The following is a 17,139-nucleotide window of genomic DNA, read 5'->3' on the forward strand; positions in this document are numbered from 1 at the left end:
TAGCGATGGCGGTTGGGGTTCATATTTTTGGGGTTCATGTCACCTTTTGTATTGTTTGGTGACATCAAGCTCACAGATTTGTAATGTAGAAGCGTCTATAAGACCCCATCCATTACTAATCCAAACACACAGCCAGAATAAAGTCTGAAATAAAACAAAACACAGTTTTCTGTTTTTATTTGAAAGTGACAAGCACAGATGAGTATAGCACCTAATGCCACTAAATCCCTCATCTCCCATAATAAAATAAAAATAAAAAACAACAATATCCCTTATCTGTCCGTCGTTCTGTCCCACGCTGTAATCCATGTCTGGGTGATAAATAGTTTTCAATCTGGACGGTGCCAAGCTGCAACCGTCCAGGCTGTGAGCCACTAGTGAATGAGCTGCTGCGAGTGCAGCGTCTGTGACTAGTGGTGACGTCATCGAGGTTACTGACGGGCACGGACACTGTTCTCAGAAGGCAAATGAACTGTGGTGACCTCTGCACCGTGAGTTCCCCACAGTTCAAATTCACTGCAGTGAAATTCTCAGTGAACTTTGGTGAATTCGCCTCAGCACCGTGAGAATTTTCCCTCACAGTGCTGAGATCAGACATCCACGGTTCCCACGCCGTCCAATCACAGCATTAGCCCACAGCTATGATCAGAAATGTAAAGTTTACCTCCTGTCATTGGTGTCGGCTGATGGGACTACAGTGACAGCAGGAGCAGCTGATGTGAGTATTCTCACCCACCGTCTGCGCTATAAATAAATGCATAAATAAAAAATACGGTGTGGGTTCCCCTGTATTTTCTATAACCATCCAGGCAAAACTTAACAGCTGGGGGCTGCTACCTTCAACTGTCAGCGCTGGCAAAGCTGGATATCAAAAATAGAGGGGTCCCCACACTGTTTTTTTAATTATTTACATAAATAAAAAATGCCACGTGGGACCCCCACCCCTTTCATTTTTGGCAACCAGCCAAACTAAAGCTGGGGGCTGGTATTCTCAGGCTGGTAAGGGGCCATCGATATTGGTGTCTTCCCCCCCCTCACAGCCTAAAAATAGCAGACCGCATCTATTAGATGCGCCAATTCTGACGCTTTGCCCAGCTGTTCTCACTTGCCCTGTAGTGGTGGCAAGTGGGGTTCAGATTTGTGCGATTGTCGCCTTTGTATTGTATGGTTATATCAAGCCCACAGCTTGGTAATGGAGAGGCATCTGTAAGACACCTGTCCATTACTAATCCTAAATTATTGTAAATAAAGACACAGCCAGAATGAAGTCCGTTAATTGAAAGAATGACGCAGACTCCTTTAATGATTCTAAATTAAACCGTACTCGTGTCAACTGCCATTCCATTGAAGCCATCGTCTCCTGTAATAAAACAAAACAATATCACTCACCTGTCCGTCGTTCTGTTCCACGGCATAATCCATTTCTGGGGATAAATAGTTTTCAACCTGGACGGTGCCAAGATGGGACCGTTCAGGCTGAGAACCACTAGTACAGTAAATGAGCTGCTGCAAGCGCAGCATCAGTGACTAGCCGTGACATCATCAAGTTTACTACCTGTCAATGAAGCTGCGTTTCCAGTTGGGCTGCACTGCAGTGACCTCTGTGAGATCCCAGCTAGCACTTTGAAAAAAAAATAAGTCTCAAGATGCAGAGGGGAGTTCCCTGGGAGAATTTCTCTTCAGTAAATATGAACTGCTGTGAACTCGCCTGTGCACTGTGAGCTCATTCACCAGTGGTGCTCAGCCTGGACGGTCACATCTTGGCACTGTCCAGATTGAAAACTATTTATCCCACAGACATTGATTACGGCGTGCGACAGAGCAACGGACAGGTGAGGAATATTGTTGTTTTATTACAGGAAACGAGGGATTTGGTGGTACTGGGCATTAGGTGAGTGTAACTGTGTTTGTTATATTTATGTAAAGTAAAAGCGTGTTTTATTTCAAATAAAATAGTTTATTATTGCTGTGTCTTTATTTACCATATAACTATGGGATTAGTAATGGAGAGGGGTCTCCATTACTAATCCATGGGCTCAATGTCATTGGACAATACAAAGGTGACATCAACATCACAAATATGAACCCCACTTGCCACTGCTACAGTGCAAGTGGGAAGAGCCGGGCAAAGCATCAACATTGGTGCATCTAATAGATGTGCCTTTTCTTTTCTGGGCAGCTGAGGGTTGCTGTTTTTGGGTTGGAGGGGGTAGTATCCATGTCCGATTATCAGCCTGAGAATACAAGCCCCCAGCTGTCTGCTTTAGCTTGGCTGGTTGTCAAAAATGAAGGGGAACCCACACCGTTTTTTTTTTTTTAATTATTTATTTGAATAATTAAAAAATACAGCTGAGGGTTGCAGTCTCCACCTATGAGTTTTGCTTGGCTGGTTATCAAAAATACAGGGGAATCCACACGTTTTTTTATTTTTTTTAAATTATTTGTTTGGAGTGCATGCGCCGCCTGATGAATACTCCCATCAGCCGCTCCTGCTCTCACTATTATTAGCGGCAGCAGGCGTTGGCTGATGTGAGCAGTAGTCCCATCAGCTGACAACAATTACCGGAGGTAATCTTTATACCTCTAATTACAGCTGCAGGCTCACTCTGTGATTTGACAGTGTGGGAACCACAGCTATCTGACCGGCGGTGATGATTTTACTGTCTATTAGACACGGTGTGACAAACACTGGTGTTCGGGGAGGCGAACCCGAACCGTAACATTGACTTCCTGGTGAAGTTATTGTTCGGTGTCTGTGCCTGAGCAGTAGGTGGTCGGTACGGATGCCAAACTTTAATGTCCGGGTTCACTCATGTCTACACGCAACCTTATTTTTTTTTGGCTGCTATACCTACTGGTATATACATTACATTATTATTTTACATTATAGTATCTTGTTTTAAATATATATATGAATTTTTTTTTTTTTTTTTTTACTTTTAATTCCCATTAGGGAACATGAGAATCTGTCGCCAGGTTTTTTCTACCTCTTTTTTGAGAGCAGCATATTGTACGGGCAGAGACCCAGATTCCAGCTATGTAACACTTAAGGTACCGTCACATTTAGCGACGCTGCAGCGATCTAGACAACGATCCCGATCGCTGCAGCGTCGCTGGAGAGCTGTCACACAGACAGCTCTCCAGCGACCAACTATGCGAAGTCCCCTGGTAACCAGGGTAAACATCGAGTTACTAAGCACAGGGCTGCGCTTAGTAACCCGATGTTTACCCTGGTTACCAGCGTAAACGTAAAAAAAAAAACCCTACATACTTACATTCCGATGTCTGTCCCCCGGCGCTGTGCTTCTCTGCACTGACTGTGAGCGCCAGCCGGAAAGCAGAGCGGTGACGTCACTGCTGTGCTCTGCTTTCCGGGTGGCGCTTACACAGTGCAGAGAAGCACAGCGCTGGAGGACAGACACCGGAATGTAAGTATGTAGTGTTTTTTTTTTTTTTTTTTTTTTTTACGTTTACGCTGGTAACCAGGGTAAACATCGGGTTACTAAGCGCGGCCTTGCGCTTAGTAACCCGATGTTTACCCTGGTTACCAGTGAAGACATCGCTGAATCGGCGTCACACATGCCGATTCAGCGATGTCTGCGGGAGTCCAGCGACGAAATAAAGTGCTGGACTTTCTGCTCCGACCAACGATGGCACAGCAGGGTCCTGATCGCTGCTGCCTGTCAAACTCAACGATATCGTTCAGTGTGAAGGTACCTTTAGATTACTGGGAGCAGCAATTGTGATTGAATAAGCGTTTTTTAAGTTGTAGCTGAGCTCAGATAGCTAAGCGTACCCACACCAGGTGGTGTATGTACATTATCTTCTGACAGTAAGCTGGTGATCAGTGCTTGTGGTGCATTTGGACGAGTTTGCATACAGGCAGCTAGTCTGGGCAGTGATAATCTAAGTCTAAGAAGGGACACATCCCTAAATTCAGTGTCTCAACCTCTACCTCATTCTGCCCTCAGATTACATAGCAAAAACTTTCAGACAGATTCCCTTTAAGGGCCATGTGTGGCGCTTTCTCATGAGCCACTCTATACACAGGCATCCAGCATGGGGCATGACGAGGCTGATGTATTAACTTTGGAAATCCATCTCAAAATGACTGTATTTTAATGACACTAACTTTATGAAAGTTTACCTCCGTCTCCGCCCAGCTAGACTGATTGTCAGCTCCTCAGTGTCCCTCCTCCTCCATGCTGATCTCACACTGCTCTGTACAAGCCGCAGTTGTTGAGCTGGGTGGGCGGAGGTTGAATACACTTGGACTCACGAGATCTCTCAGAAAATACTTATATGAAGGTCCTAATTATTCATTCTGACCTGGATTTTCCATGTGTGTACACCAGCCTCATTAGGTTTAAGGAATCCATTTAATAATGTCTGCAGCTTATATTGTGAAATTTGGTAACAAATAGTGCAGTTTTATTAATGAAAAATAAGAAATCGCACTAAAAACTCAGAAACTTTTAATATTTTGCAAAATGAACGTACTTGTGGTCACGTTTGGTTTTGCTGCAGTATCGGGCCCGACCACGCTTCTATGGTCATTAACACTGAGGGTCCGCAATGCTTTAGTGAACGCCGCTGTTGCTAGTAGGGTCTCATTGCTGCCGCTCCCAATAGTTCATCTATGGAGGGGGATGTGTACGGTGAGAAGATCATCATCCATGCCCCCTCTTACACCTGGCGAGCCACAAAAACACGTGACTGCTAATAATTTTTTCATAGGAATAAGCACCTATTATCAGCACATCATTCCCCGGTGGTAATCGACAGGTTAGAGAGAGGGTCAGGTTATTTTTTTATTTCTCTAGAAACAGAGCCATGCTTGACCATGGCTCATCCCTGGTATTGCAGCTCAGCACCATTTAAAAGAAAAAAACACCATAAAAATAAAACATGAAATAAATCCTGACCCTTGATTCTAATTTTCGATAACCCCCTTTAATATTGCATACTATTTGTCTCCCAGTTGTAGGCACTTGGAGACTTTCTGTAGCTCAGGTCTGCTTTCTTTTTCAGAACTTTTCGACAACTACATGCAACAGGACGCTCATGAGTTCTTAAACTACCTGCTCAATACGATCGCCGATATATTACAAGAAGAGAGAAAGCAGGAAAAGCAGAACGGCCGGATACCCAACGGGAACCTGGATAATGAGAACAATAACAGCACGCCGGACCCCACCTGGGTGCACGAGATCTTTCAGGGAACGTTAACTAATGAAACCAGATGTCTTACATGTGAGACGGTGAGATTGTCTTTTTATATATTGGAGATTTACATGCAATGGGAAGCTGCTCACATATGATATTAAGGCTATGTGCACACGTTGCGGATTAGGTTTAGGAATTTCTGGTGCGGATTCTGCATGTCTTGGCAGAAAACGCAGCTGCGGATTTGTCGCGGTTTTTTTGTGTGCGGATCTGCATCGTTTTTTGGGGTGGTTTTGCTGCGGTTTTTTTTGCAGATTTTCAGCGTTTTTTACCCCTGCGGATTTCTATAATGGAATGGTTAAAAAAAAAAACGCTGCGGATCTGCAAAGAAGTGACATTCTACTTCTTTTAATCCGCAGCGTTTCCGCACGGAATTTTCCGCACCATTAGTACAGCGTTTTTTTGTTTTTTTTCACATTAATTTACATTGTACTGGAAATCGGCTGCGGATCCGCAGAGAATCCGCAACGTGTGCACACAGATTTATTGACTTATGTGCCCTGAAAAACAGCGTCGGAGGAGAAATGAGGGAAAAATACAAGAAAGGAAGGTGCCTAAGCATGGTCTTGATATGAAATTCTGCTCTGGAGATAAGGTGGCCACCACTAGGGCACCAGAGGCTTTCTCCATCAGACCCATAGTCAATGAATGGAGCGCTGGTCGAGCATGGACTCTGCCGCTCAGTTCGGTGGGACAAGTGTGTCTGGTGTCAGTGGTTGTCACGTTGGGTAGGTGATGACTGCTTGTTACTGCAGTAATAAGGTGTGCACTGCCAGATGGAAGCGATCACAGCAGGATTTCAGCTTCTGGATGAATGCAAGAATATGTAGTTTGCTGACAGTAAGCCGAGATCTTAAAAAAAATAAGGAGGGTTTGAAACAAAGTATAGTAGGAAACTACAGAGCGTCTTATAATACAGTGATAGTCAAAATGAAAATCTTATTTATTTTTTTGTATCAGCCTCTATATTCATGTTCATATCCGTTTTTAAAGGGAACCAGTCAGACGATTCATGTTGCTCTAACAACGGGCAGCATGATTGCAGCCAAGTGCATTATTCACTGAATCGCCCCGGGGTTACTTTATAGATCCGGCCAAGGACCATAGCCGGAGACGAGACCTGACCACTCCAATACCACCCCTGAGGGAAGCTTTTGCCAGCAGTGCGGCAGGTCTCCTGTGTACATAGAAAGAGACTTGTCAATCAACTGCTACAGCGCTGTGCAGAGCCGGCCAAGGGCAGAGCTGGATTAGTCTGGACTCCACAATCATGCAGCCTTGTGGTATACAGATACATTACACACATCAGCGATTACATTTATTACATTTATTTGAATACAAAGGATTGGGCTTTGAACTTTCAGTGGCCTTATCCCTCTCTCCACCACTATCCGCTCGCTGGGAGGCCTCCATACATGACAGATGGTTGCCCAGTTCCGCAGAACCCGACTAGTTTGGACGACTTTCTTGCAATGAATTTGAGGGCCTTGAACCTTAATTTCTCCTTTGATGGCACTGCAGAGAAAATGAACATCCACCACCAGATTTCTCCCGCCGACCATAATGATTTGCTGGAGGTCTCCGCAGGGGTCGCTTTAATGAGCGTATGCTAAGGGAGAAAATGGCTCTCGACATATTCCTATGTAAACCATACTTGTGCTGCCGAGAGCACTGGCGGCCTTTATGCCCTGAATGATCTATTACAGATCACTCCGTTTGCCTCTGAGCCTGTGTATACAGGTTATTAATCCGCTGCCAATCTGCTGATCGGCCGTTACATGGTGCTGCCTGCCGGCTGGTGTAAGAGGGACCTCGGTAGGGGGCTCTGAAGAATTGGGACATCTAAATGTATTTTTATAAATATGTTATATTTTTTTGCAGATAAGCAGTAAAGATGAAGATTTTTTAGATCTTTCTGTAGATGTTGAACAGAACACATCGATCACACACTGTTTAAGGTAACTCATTCAGTTCGCGATCCATGCGGGCTGGTTTTCAGCACTCTTACCCCATGCCTTCTTTTTTCACGTTATTATAGAGGAAAACCACTGAACTGTGTATATAAGTCGCCTGAACGCACCATTGCTGCTTACCGTATACACTACAGTTTTCCAAGTTAAAGGGACTCTGTCACCTGAATTTGGAGGGAACAATCTTCAGCCATAGGGGCGGGGTTTTCGGGTGTTTGATTCACCCTTTCCTTACCCCCAGCATGCAGCCAGCGGGTAAGGAAAGGGTGAATCAAACACCCAAAAACCCTGCCCCTATGGCTGAAGATTGTTCCCTCCAAATTCAGGTGACCGAGTCCCTTTAATAGCACACACTTCTCATCTAGGTTCATCTATTTCTGATGAACTCGCTGCACCATAGTGACGCCGCTAAGCTGTTAAATATATTGTATTTGTTGCGCAGACTAGTTCTCTTCCAGAAGGAAAGACCCTGTCCTCATAATGCCTTCCATTGAGCGTAGCTACATTGTGGATTATGGCCAGACCTTTTTCTGAGCCTTCCGACATCACGGGGATTTTATGTTGCAAGACCAGGGTCCGATATTGACTTGTAGGGTAATTACCGTGGATCGGTGGCAGTCTAGAGACAGTTTTCTTCCTTCTGATAAAGGACTGATTTGCATACCTTTTTCCTTATGGTGCGTTACCTGTATGACCTTATTCTGTAGCTGAATCTCCCTGATGAGACCCAGTACCCCCAGAGGCACATGTTTCTGTCTGCATGCTTTCGCATTGTAAATGCACCTCTGGGCTATAATTTTTGCCATGATTCAGGATCGGTGCAGGATGTGTAATCCAGTGCAATTGGAACTTTGCTTAAAAGGTTTTTACCAAGTTAAAGGGGTTTTCCGGTTTCAAAGGCACCGCAGCCAGTAACTGAGGTCAGCAGCTTTACCCACTAGCTGCTGACCCCACTGATCGGTCAGACAATAACAGACGCTGGGGGCAGCGATGGAGACTCAGTGCTGGATCTGGACTTTTCTTTTTAGAATAAACTGTGCCTGGGAAGAGGGTTTCTCACGAAATTGGAAACCCTCTTAAAAAGCTGTCCCCTATCTTTAGGATATTGGACAACGTTTCTGTGGGTCTGACCTCTAGAACCAAAAATCTTGAGAACGGGGCTTTACAAAACCCTGGCTGCATGGAGTGTAGGTGGAGCGTGCACCCCTGCTTTCCCATCACGCTCTGCAAGAAGACAGGTGTGTCCCACTCTATCCCCGGTAGTCCCATAGTTAATGAATGGAGCGGAGATGTGCATTTTGGCCATCACTTCAGACCCCCATGCTCCGTATCCACAGTTGGACCCCCCACAATTGGTGAGTTTTCCTTGCCCCCATGGATACAGGATAGCGTAAGCTTGGTATGGATCTCTTCCTTGCAGGGCCAATGTATGGGAAAATCATAACCTGGTTCCCTGATCTCTTCATTGGGGGATGTTAAGATTTGTCAACTTTAAGTATTGGTGATGAGAGAACGTGCTTGGATTAGGTGTTGGAGCATGCTCAGGTGTTATCCGAGTATCCTCGGCGTGCTCGAATAATATATTTGTGTCCCTGTGGCTTCATGTCTCGTGGCTGTTTGACAGCCGTAACACATGCAGGGATTGCCTAACCGCCACAAACCATGCAGCCGCAGGGACTCGAACATATTGTTTAAGCACACCCTAAATACTCGGATAACACCCAAGCTTGCTCAAATAACACGTCATCCAAGCACGGTCGCTCATCACTAGTAATTATGTGTCAACCATCACCAGTTTATTTTAATTAATTCTATGTATTTATTCACTTTAGGGGTTTTAGCAACACGGAGACCCTTTGTAGTGAGTACAAGTATTACTGTGAAGAATGTCGCAGTAAGCAGGAAGCACATAAGAGGTGATGTATTTTGCAATGGCGACTTATGTACTGACCCTGAGATAACGTTTCAGACATGATTTACACTGTTCAAAAAAATAAAGGGAACACTTAAACAACACAATGTAACTCCAAGTTAATCACACTTGTGAAATCAACCTGTCCAGTTATGAAGCAACACTATAATCCATTTCCCCGCTGTTGTGCTAATGGAGCAGATGGCAGGTAGAGATGATAGGCAATTAGCAAGACAACCGCTATAAAGGAGTGGTTCTGCAGGGGGTGACCACAGACCATTTCTCTGTTCATTCTTTTGGTACTGTACAGTAGCATGAGGCGGTGTTTACAACCCCCGGAAGTTGCTCAGGTAGTGCAGCTCATCCAGCGTGGCACATCAATGTGAGCAGTGGCAACAAGGGTACCTGTGTCTGTCAGCACAGTGTCCAGTGCATGGAGTACATACCAGGAGAAGTGGAGGGGGCAGTAGGAGGGCAACAACCCAGCAGCAGGACCATTACCTCCTCTATTATGCAAGGAGGGGCAGTGCCAGAGCCCTGTAAAGTGACCTCCAGCAGGCCACTAACATCCATGTGTCTGCTCACACTGTCAGAAACAGACTATGAGGGTGGTATTAGGGCCAGATGTTTACAAGTGGGTGTTGTGCTTACAGCCCAACACCGTGCAGGGCGATTGACATTTGCCAGAGAACACCAAGATTGGCAGATTTGACATTTGCGCCCTGTGCTCTTCATGGATGTTTTGAGGCATTGTCTTCTTGTCTTGAGGCATTTCCACTGAAGTTGGATCAGCCTGTAATTTCATTTTCCACTTTGGATTTGGAATGACATTCAAAATCAGACGTCCATGGGATATTAATTTTGATTTACATTGACTATCTTTGTTTTTTTTTGCTCTCAATGCATTCCATTATGTAATGAATAAAGTTGCAACTGGAGTATTTAAAGGGAACCTGTCACCCCGTTTTTTCAAGAAGAGCTAAAAATAGCGTTAAATAGGGGCAGAGCTGGGCTTTACATTAGTGTATTTTGGAGCCTTTATTCCCCACCTAAGCTGCCGAAATACCTTTGTAAAGTCGCCGTTTTGGGCTGTCACTCACGCAGGTCAGGTCATATGGGCGTGGTGACAGCGCTGTTTCTCCCCCAGATCTCCGTTGGTGGCGTAGTGGTGTGCGCATGTCCAAGTGGCGAATCCACTGCGCAGCTTCAAGGAAAATAGCGCGATCTGCGCTATTCAGCCGTTTATCGGTGGCGCGGCCATCTTTGTGAGGCCGCGCGTGCGTAGATGGAGATCGCGGCAGCCATTTTCCTGCAGCCGAGATGCAAACTCAGCTTCAGGAAAATGGCCGTCGAGATCGCCATCTGTGCACGCGCGGCATCCCGTGGCCATTTTCCTGAAGCCCCGGGAAGCCGAGAAGAACCATCTGCGCACGCGCGGCCTCACAAAGATGGCCGCGCCCACCGATAAACGCCTGAATAGCGCAGATCGCGTTATTTTCCTTGAAGCTGCGCAGTGGATTCGCCACTTGGACATGCGCACACCACTACGCCACCAACGGAGATCTGGGGGAGAAACAGCGCTGTCACCGCCCATTTGACCTGACCAGCGTGAGTGACGGCAACTTTACAAAGGTATATCGGCAGCATAAGTGGGGAATAAAGGCTCCAAAATACACTAATGTAAAGCCCAGCTCTGCCCCTATTTAATGCTATTTTTAGCTCTTCTTGAAAAAACGGGGTGACAGGTTCCCTTTAATTCAGTGATCTATCTAGGATGTGGAATATTAGTGTTCCCTTTATATTTTTTTATATATTATAGTTGTATCATTTGGAAGTAAAGGTTGACAGAACAGACACTGGGGATTATCATTTTATTGCCACATTTGTTAACCGTTGGTGTCCAGATGATCGTTCTCATATCTAATCGTGTTGTATTTGTCCATTTCAGGATGAAAGTAAAAAAGCTGCCTATGATTTTAGCTCTTCACCTAAAAAGGTTCAAGTACATGGACCAGCTGCATCGATATACTAAGCTCTCGTACCGAGTAGTTTTTCCTTTAGAGCTTCGACTTTTTAACACATCGGGAGATGCCACCAACCCAGACAGAATGTATGACCTTGTCGCTGTGGTTGTCCACTGTGGAAGGTAGGATCGCGTTCTGTAAGGATCTTGTGTTGTTGTGCATGCCTAAACTGGCACACGTTCTCCAGAGGTTCCTGATAATTGTAGACCTTGTTTGCCGTCTAGATTAATGGTGAGTCCTGGCTTAGGCAATTTCCAAAGATTTCAACTACAAGGGGCGTCCATCCCAAAACGGCTCTTAAGAATGGACCTATCACTTTTTGTAGCCTCTTCACCGCTTTCAAAGCTAAATTATTTTAATTTTTTTAAAAAAGTTACAGAAGACTGAATCTTGGCATTGCAGTGTATATGTTCTTTTTTTTTTTTTATGTTTATTATTTTTTCCTGTTTCCGCCTAGAAAGAGGTGCCATGTGACATAAATCTGAGGTGGTCTTTCTCATAGGATGGACAGACATGGATCTATTCATCTAATGCAATTATAGACTTATATTTAGCAGTAAAGTTACAGAATGTGTCAGGCGCTATTGATATTAAATTAATTGTTCCTTTTTTCTTTTTTCCCACCCCTTATTTTGACAGTGGTCCAAACAGGGGACATTATATTGCAATAGTGAAGAGCCACGACTTCTGGCTGTTGTTTGATGATGACATTGTAGAGGCAAGTAATTTCCAGACAGACTAAATTAAGTTTTGACTTTATTTTTCATATTACTTTCTGATCATCAAGATCTGAGAAGAGAATTTCTGGAGAAAAAAACTGAATACATTTGGAAATTCTTGACTTTTCTCTTATAGTGAATATTTACACCCGCTTTGTTCAAAATGTATCCAGAAACCTATTGCCATTTATATTTCAAGGTGTTTTTTTTTTTTTTTTTTTTTTTTTTTTTTACATTTCTCTGTGTATGAGGCATTACTTACCTGCTGAACCCTCCGCTGTTCCAGCACTGCTGTTCCAGCACTGCTGCTCCGCTAACCCCTCTTCAGCTTTCTGACATTTTTTCTGTGCTTGTGACCGCTGCCAGATACCGGCCTTGGTACAGAACGAGAACAGAGATTTGGCTTCAACACTCTCGCATGTAGATGGTTGGAATATTGTCGTAAAGAACTGTTTGGCGCATTCATGCACCAGGTCATGAGGGTTTAAAGGGGTTGTTCTCATGATTTATCTTCAGGAGCTTCCTATTTGCCTGGGAGGCAGTGCCATACTGATGATTGATTGGAACCGTTCAGACCAGGGATGTCATTGCTCCCCTGGCCTGAACTGTGCACTTCCACTACAGAGGCAGCTTTGCCTCTGGAGCAGTGCAGGAGCCCTGAAGCTGGCCGGATCCAGTGATCTGCTTCAGATCAGCACTTACAAGTTCTCTAGCCAATAGGAAATTGGCCACCACTGATAGATTACTGGCCACCTCTGCAGTCTAAAAACCCCTCCATTTTATAGACCCGTGAGTAATTTTAACATATTAAAATTGCAGAGTGTAATCACAAGCAAATTTTGCAACTTAATTCTTAGCCTAAATGGTTATTCTATCATTCTATGTGCACACGTTCAGGATTTCTCGCAGAAAATTCCTGAGAAAAACCGGACATTTTCTGCAAGAAATCTGCATGCGGTTTTGCCGCGGTTTTTTCCGGACATTTCCCAATGCATTTTGTAGTGGGAAATCAGCAAAATTAATGAACATGCTGCGGTTTTTACCGCGATGCGTTTTTTTCGTGGAAAAAAACGCATCATGTGCACAAAACATGCGGAATTCATTTTAAATGATGGGATGCTTATTGTATGCGGTTTGTTTGCGGTTTTATAGTGGTTTTTTGGGGGGAAAAAACGCAAAAAAACAGCAACGTGTGCACACAGCCTTAATGGCTTCTTTACTTTATTTCCACCTCCCTCGCCCCTTTTTTTTTTTTTTTCTTCAAATGGGAAATCTCGTTCAATAGGATTTTCTGTGTTTGACACCCCTCTTGGTACGTCCTTACCCTCTTATAGAGCCCGTTGAGGTGAAAGAATAGGGAGCTTTAAGCTGGACCTATTATTATTATTATTATTATTATTATTCAGAAATAGTGTTGCATCATCTGTTTTGCAAGACCCCTCTGTCCACTGAAATTAAAGGGGTTTTACGCCGTCTGCAAAGTGAAGTTCAAACTCTCGCGGGCAAGTAAAATGGATAAAAACCTTTCCTCACCGGGTCCAGCATCGGCTCGATTTCTGTGCCGGCTGTAGTAGTCTTGCATGAACAGCGCACATCCCAGCTGCAGCCATTCATTAAGCTAAGCAATTCGTTTCCGTCTACATTGGCAGAACCGCTGATCTAAGTGATTGGCTGCAGCGGTGATGTGAGTTGTAGTTGTGCTTTCACTGCTGCAGCCAAAAAGCAGAGATCGGAGCAGCAGCGGGTGGATTAGGGTGAGCGCCATCTGTCTATATTCTACATGCGTCTAAGTGTTTGGAGACCACTTTCTGAAAGTCAAAAACCCCTTTACAAGGTAACAATATCCCTGTTAGGCCGGTTTCACACGTCAGTGGCTCCGGTACGTGAGGTGACAGTTTCCTCACGTACCGGAGCCACTGACACGCGTAGACGCATTAAAATCAATGCATCTTTTCAGATGTCATTGATTTTTTTTGCAGACCGTGTCTCCGTGTGCCAAACACGGAGACATGTCGGTGTTCGTGGGAGCGCACGGATTACACGGACCCATTAAAGTCAATGGGTCCGTGTAAAACACGTACCGCACACGGACGTTGTCCGTGTGCCGTGCAGGAGACAGCGCTACATTAAGCGCTGTCCCCCCCCCACTGGTGCTGAAGCCCCATTCATATCTTCCCTGCAGCAGCGTTTGCTGTAGAGAAGATATGAATATTAGTGTGTAAAATCAATATCCAGGTCCCCACCCCCTCCCAACCCCTGTGCGCCGATTACAATCATGAATATGGGGCTCCACCTCCCAAAGGGGTGGAGCCGCATATTCATTACTGTAAATGAGCGACCCCACGTGACCGCTCATACAGTACAAGGTGCGGCCAGGACAGGACGCTGTGAGGGATCCGGAAGCTAGGTGAGTATTTTAATCACAGCGGGGGGGGCTCACAGGGGGTGGGAGGGGGGTGGGGACCTAGATATTGATTTTACACACTAATATTCATATCTTCTCTACAGCAAACGCTGCTGTAGGGAAGATATGAATGGGGCTTCAGCACGGTGCGTGTGGTACCCAGTGGGCACACGGGTGGCACACGTGTGCCACACTGATGTGCCACAGAAACGCACCGGCACACGGACACGGATAATTCCGGGAAACGATTTTTCCGGTACCGGAAATATCTGGACATGTGAGACTGCCCTTAGAGGGGCAATCCTTTTTTTTTTTTTTTTTAATATACATTTTATGCAATGTTCCTAAGAACGGACACTCAGGTAGTCACTAACTACTTGTCTTGTGCCCAGCGCTGATCTTGGCTGCCACAGCGTGGTCACAGACTGGTCCTGCTGGCGATTCAGCTGCTTCCCCTGATGTCACGCCTCTAGAGCAATGACTGGTGTTCCTAAATGCGGGAAGTTGGCTGTCAATCAGCATGACGCCAGCAGTCACACCCCCGACAGAGCAGCCCAGAAGAAGAGCTTCTCTTTTGGCGTGGAGCAGCTGAATCGCTGGCAGGAGCGGTCAGTGATCACTCTGACGGCACAACAAGCAGGTAGTTAGCAACTACCTGCCTGTTAATCTTTAGGCTCATAGTAAAAAAAAAAAAATTAATGGATAACCTTTTTTTGTGTAAATGACTTGCCCTTTAGTTGTATAGTTTTTAAAATCACTTTTTACAGCCGTCCATTAAATTCCCATGTTTTTTTTTTCTATTTCTGCAGAAAATAGATGCACAAGCGATAGAAGAATTCTACGGGTTAACGTCAGACATCTCTAAAAACTCTGAATCTGGGTATATTCTCTTCTACCAGTCTCGAGACTGAGAACTGTGACAAAGACATACATTCTGCCTCATTTCTTCTTCTTCGTACAGTAGGAACAAGGAGAAAGCACTGATCACTAGATATGTGTATATATACAGACACATATATGTGGCGAGGTATATGTGTACAGGTGACGTATATATGTATCTGCTACTACAGATGAGCAGAGGAAAGCCTGGAGTACTGGGAGCTCAGGGGGGCATTAGCGCACTTTGCACACGCCGAAGCAAAGACCATGGATCAAGGAAACAAAAGAAAACTCATATCACGAGAATTGATTTGTTTGCTCTCAGGAATCACGCTCACCATAAAGTCCCATCACTACTACTGCGAAAAACGAGAACACGGGTGGTCTTCACCGTTGGTGGATCGGACCTCCAGTCATTGATTCTTGTCGTTGGTCGTTATTTTAGCTAGCTAGAAGCTACGTGGAGTGTTCCTGAAGTCACAACCAGAAGCCTGTGCGTTTCCACACTGTCCATTCTCCACCACAAGCAAAATCGAAAAAATCACACACAAAAAAAAAAAAGTAAGCCGCTGTAAAAATAAAAAAAAGATAAAAAATAGATATATATTTATATATATTTGCGCCCAGCAACCGCAATTGCCTTTCTTTAAAAGGACAGTAGAGACCGAGTCAGGTTGTTGAATGCCTGGAGAAGCTTATCCATTATGCTCAGATGATAAGCTTTGGGATCAGTGACGGGTGTCTGTCATCGCCCCTCTTCTTTTTTTCTTTTTCTGTAGTGGGTGGGGGGAGGGGTGGAGGCACCAGAAATGGTAATAATTTATTTTCGCACAAATGTTGACCTTTTGGTGTCTAAAGTTGAATTTAATTTTTTTTTTTTTTTTTTTTGCCGCCCAAAATATAGTCACTAAATGTAAATTTTTGCTTAATTTATTGGTCAAAGGCTGCCAGAGGAACATGATAAATGGTCACAATGATTGAAAATGTGTGTATACCCAGGGAGAGGAAAATTCCTTTATTCCGGGCCGGCGTTGGGGAGGACCGGTGAGGTCTCGCATCTTCTTTAGTGAAATGCTTCTATTGCCCAATTCTCTAGCACATTTTTCTTAAGGTCTTGCTTTGTTCCTCAGTCACTCCTCCTGGAAATATATGAACATTACTGGCCCCTTGTCACTGTGAAATCACTACTGACCGTTTTAGTTGAGCACCGCCCTGGTCTATCGGTAAGTCTGCCAGTGCAGGGGCTTGTTCACATCTACTCCCCACATCTGTAGCCCGGCATCCTGGGCGGCTCTGGCCCTTCGGAGCTAGTGACGCATGTCATGATACCACGGGACCTAGAGACCCCCAGGATGCCAGGCGCAAAAGTGATTTTTTTTTTTTTTCATGGAGTGAAATAAGCACTTGATTTGACAATTTTTCTTTGTTTCCAGGAGGAATAACTAGTTGTTTTGTTTCACCAGGACTGCCATTTTTTGCTAATACAGACCTTTCCATTTCCTTATCCTTTTTAACAGGAATTAGTGCATACAAAATTTATTTTATATTTTGTTCATTAGAAATTTATAAAATGTAAAAAAAAAAAAAAAAAATCAAAAGTAGTTTTTGTGGGTGGTTGATCAGCACAAAATAAATTGCTAATATCTAATATGCGACTATAATCAGCAAATCTAATTAAGAATTACTGGCCGGCCAATGAAATGACTTCTACGGTGTATATGTACATGTGTATGCGATGTATGTACACAGATCTGTGAGGTTGTGATACATGGGGTCTGGAGCGCAGGATAGCGGCCGGATGGAGACGTGTCGGCCATGTTCTGGATGACTCTTTAGTCTTTGTGAGATGCTGGTTCTATGCTGAATTATGTACCAAAGTCCGAGCTGTCGTCCGCTGTCCGCGCTCTCTGGCTGCAGAGCTGAAAGCCGAACGCCCCGTTATAATAGCGGTATAATGTACCTGCACATTATCGGTTTATTCCTCCACTTGTAAATCTCATTGTGT

At 44.6% G+C, this 17,139-nt stretch overlaps 1 protein-coding gene across 1 annotated transcript in view; it reads left to right on the plus strand.

Annotated features, from left to right (window-relative positions):
* Positions 1 to 15,651, plus strand: part of USP12 (ubiquitin specific peptidase 12) — a 100,415-nt gene extending 84,764 nt beyond the window's left edge. The window contains exons 4-9 of the mRNA XM_069759049.1: positions 5,032 to 5,261; positions 7,108 to 7,184; positions 9,029 to 9,112; positions 11,057 to 11,254; positions 11,772 to 11,850; positions 15,065 to 15,651. Coding sequence (XP_069615150.1) covers positions 5,032 to 5,261; positions 7,108 to 7,184; positions 9,029 to 9,112; positions 11,057 to 11,254; positions 11,772 to 11,850; positions 15,065 to 15,166 — 770 coding nt within the window. The 3' untranslated portion in view covers positions 15,167 to 15,651. The remainder of the gene's footprint in view (positions 1 to 5,031; positions 5,262 to 7,107; positions 7,185 to 9,028; positions 9,113 to 11,056; positions 11,255 to 11,771; positions 11,851 to 15,064) is intronic.
* The last annotated feature ends 1,488 nt before the right edge of the window (positions 15,652 to 17,139 follow it).

Source organism: Ranitomeya imitator, chromosome 3 (assembly GCF_032444005.1).
Source record: "Ranitomeya imitator isolate aRanImi1 chromosome 3, aRanImi1.pri, whole genome shotgun sequence".
NCBI lineage: Eukaryota > Metazoa > Chordata > Amphibia > Anura > Dendrobatidae > Ranitomeya > Ranitomeya imitator.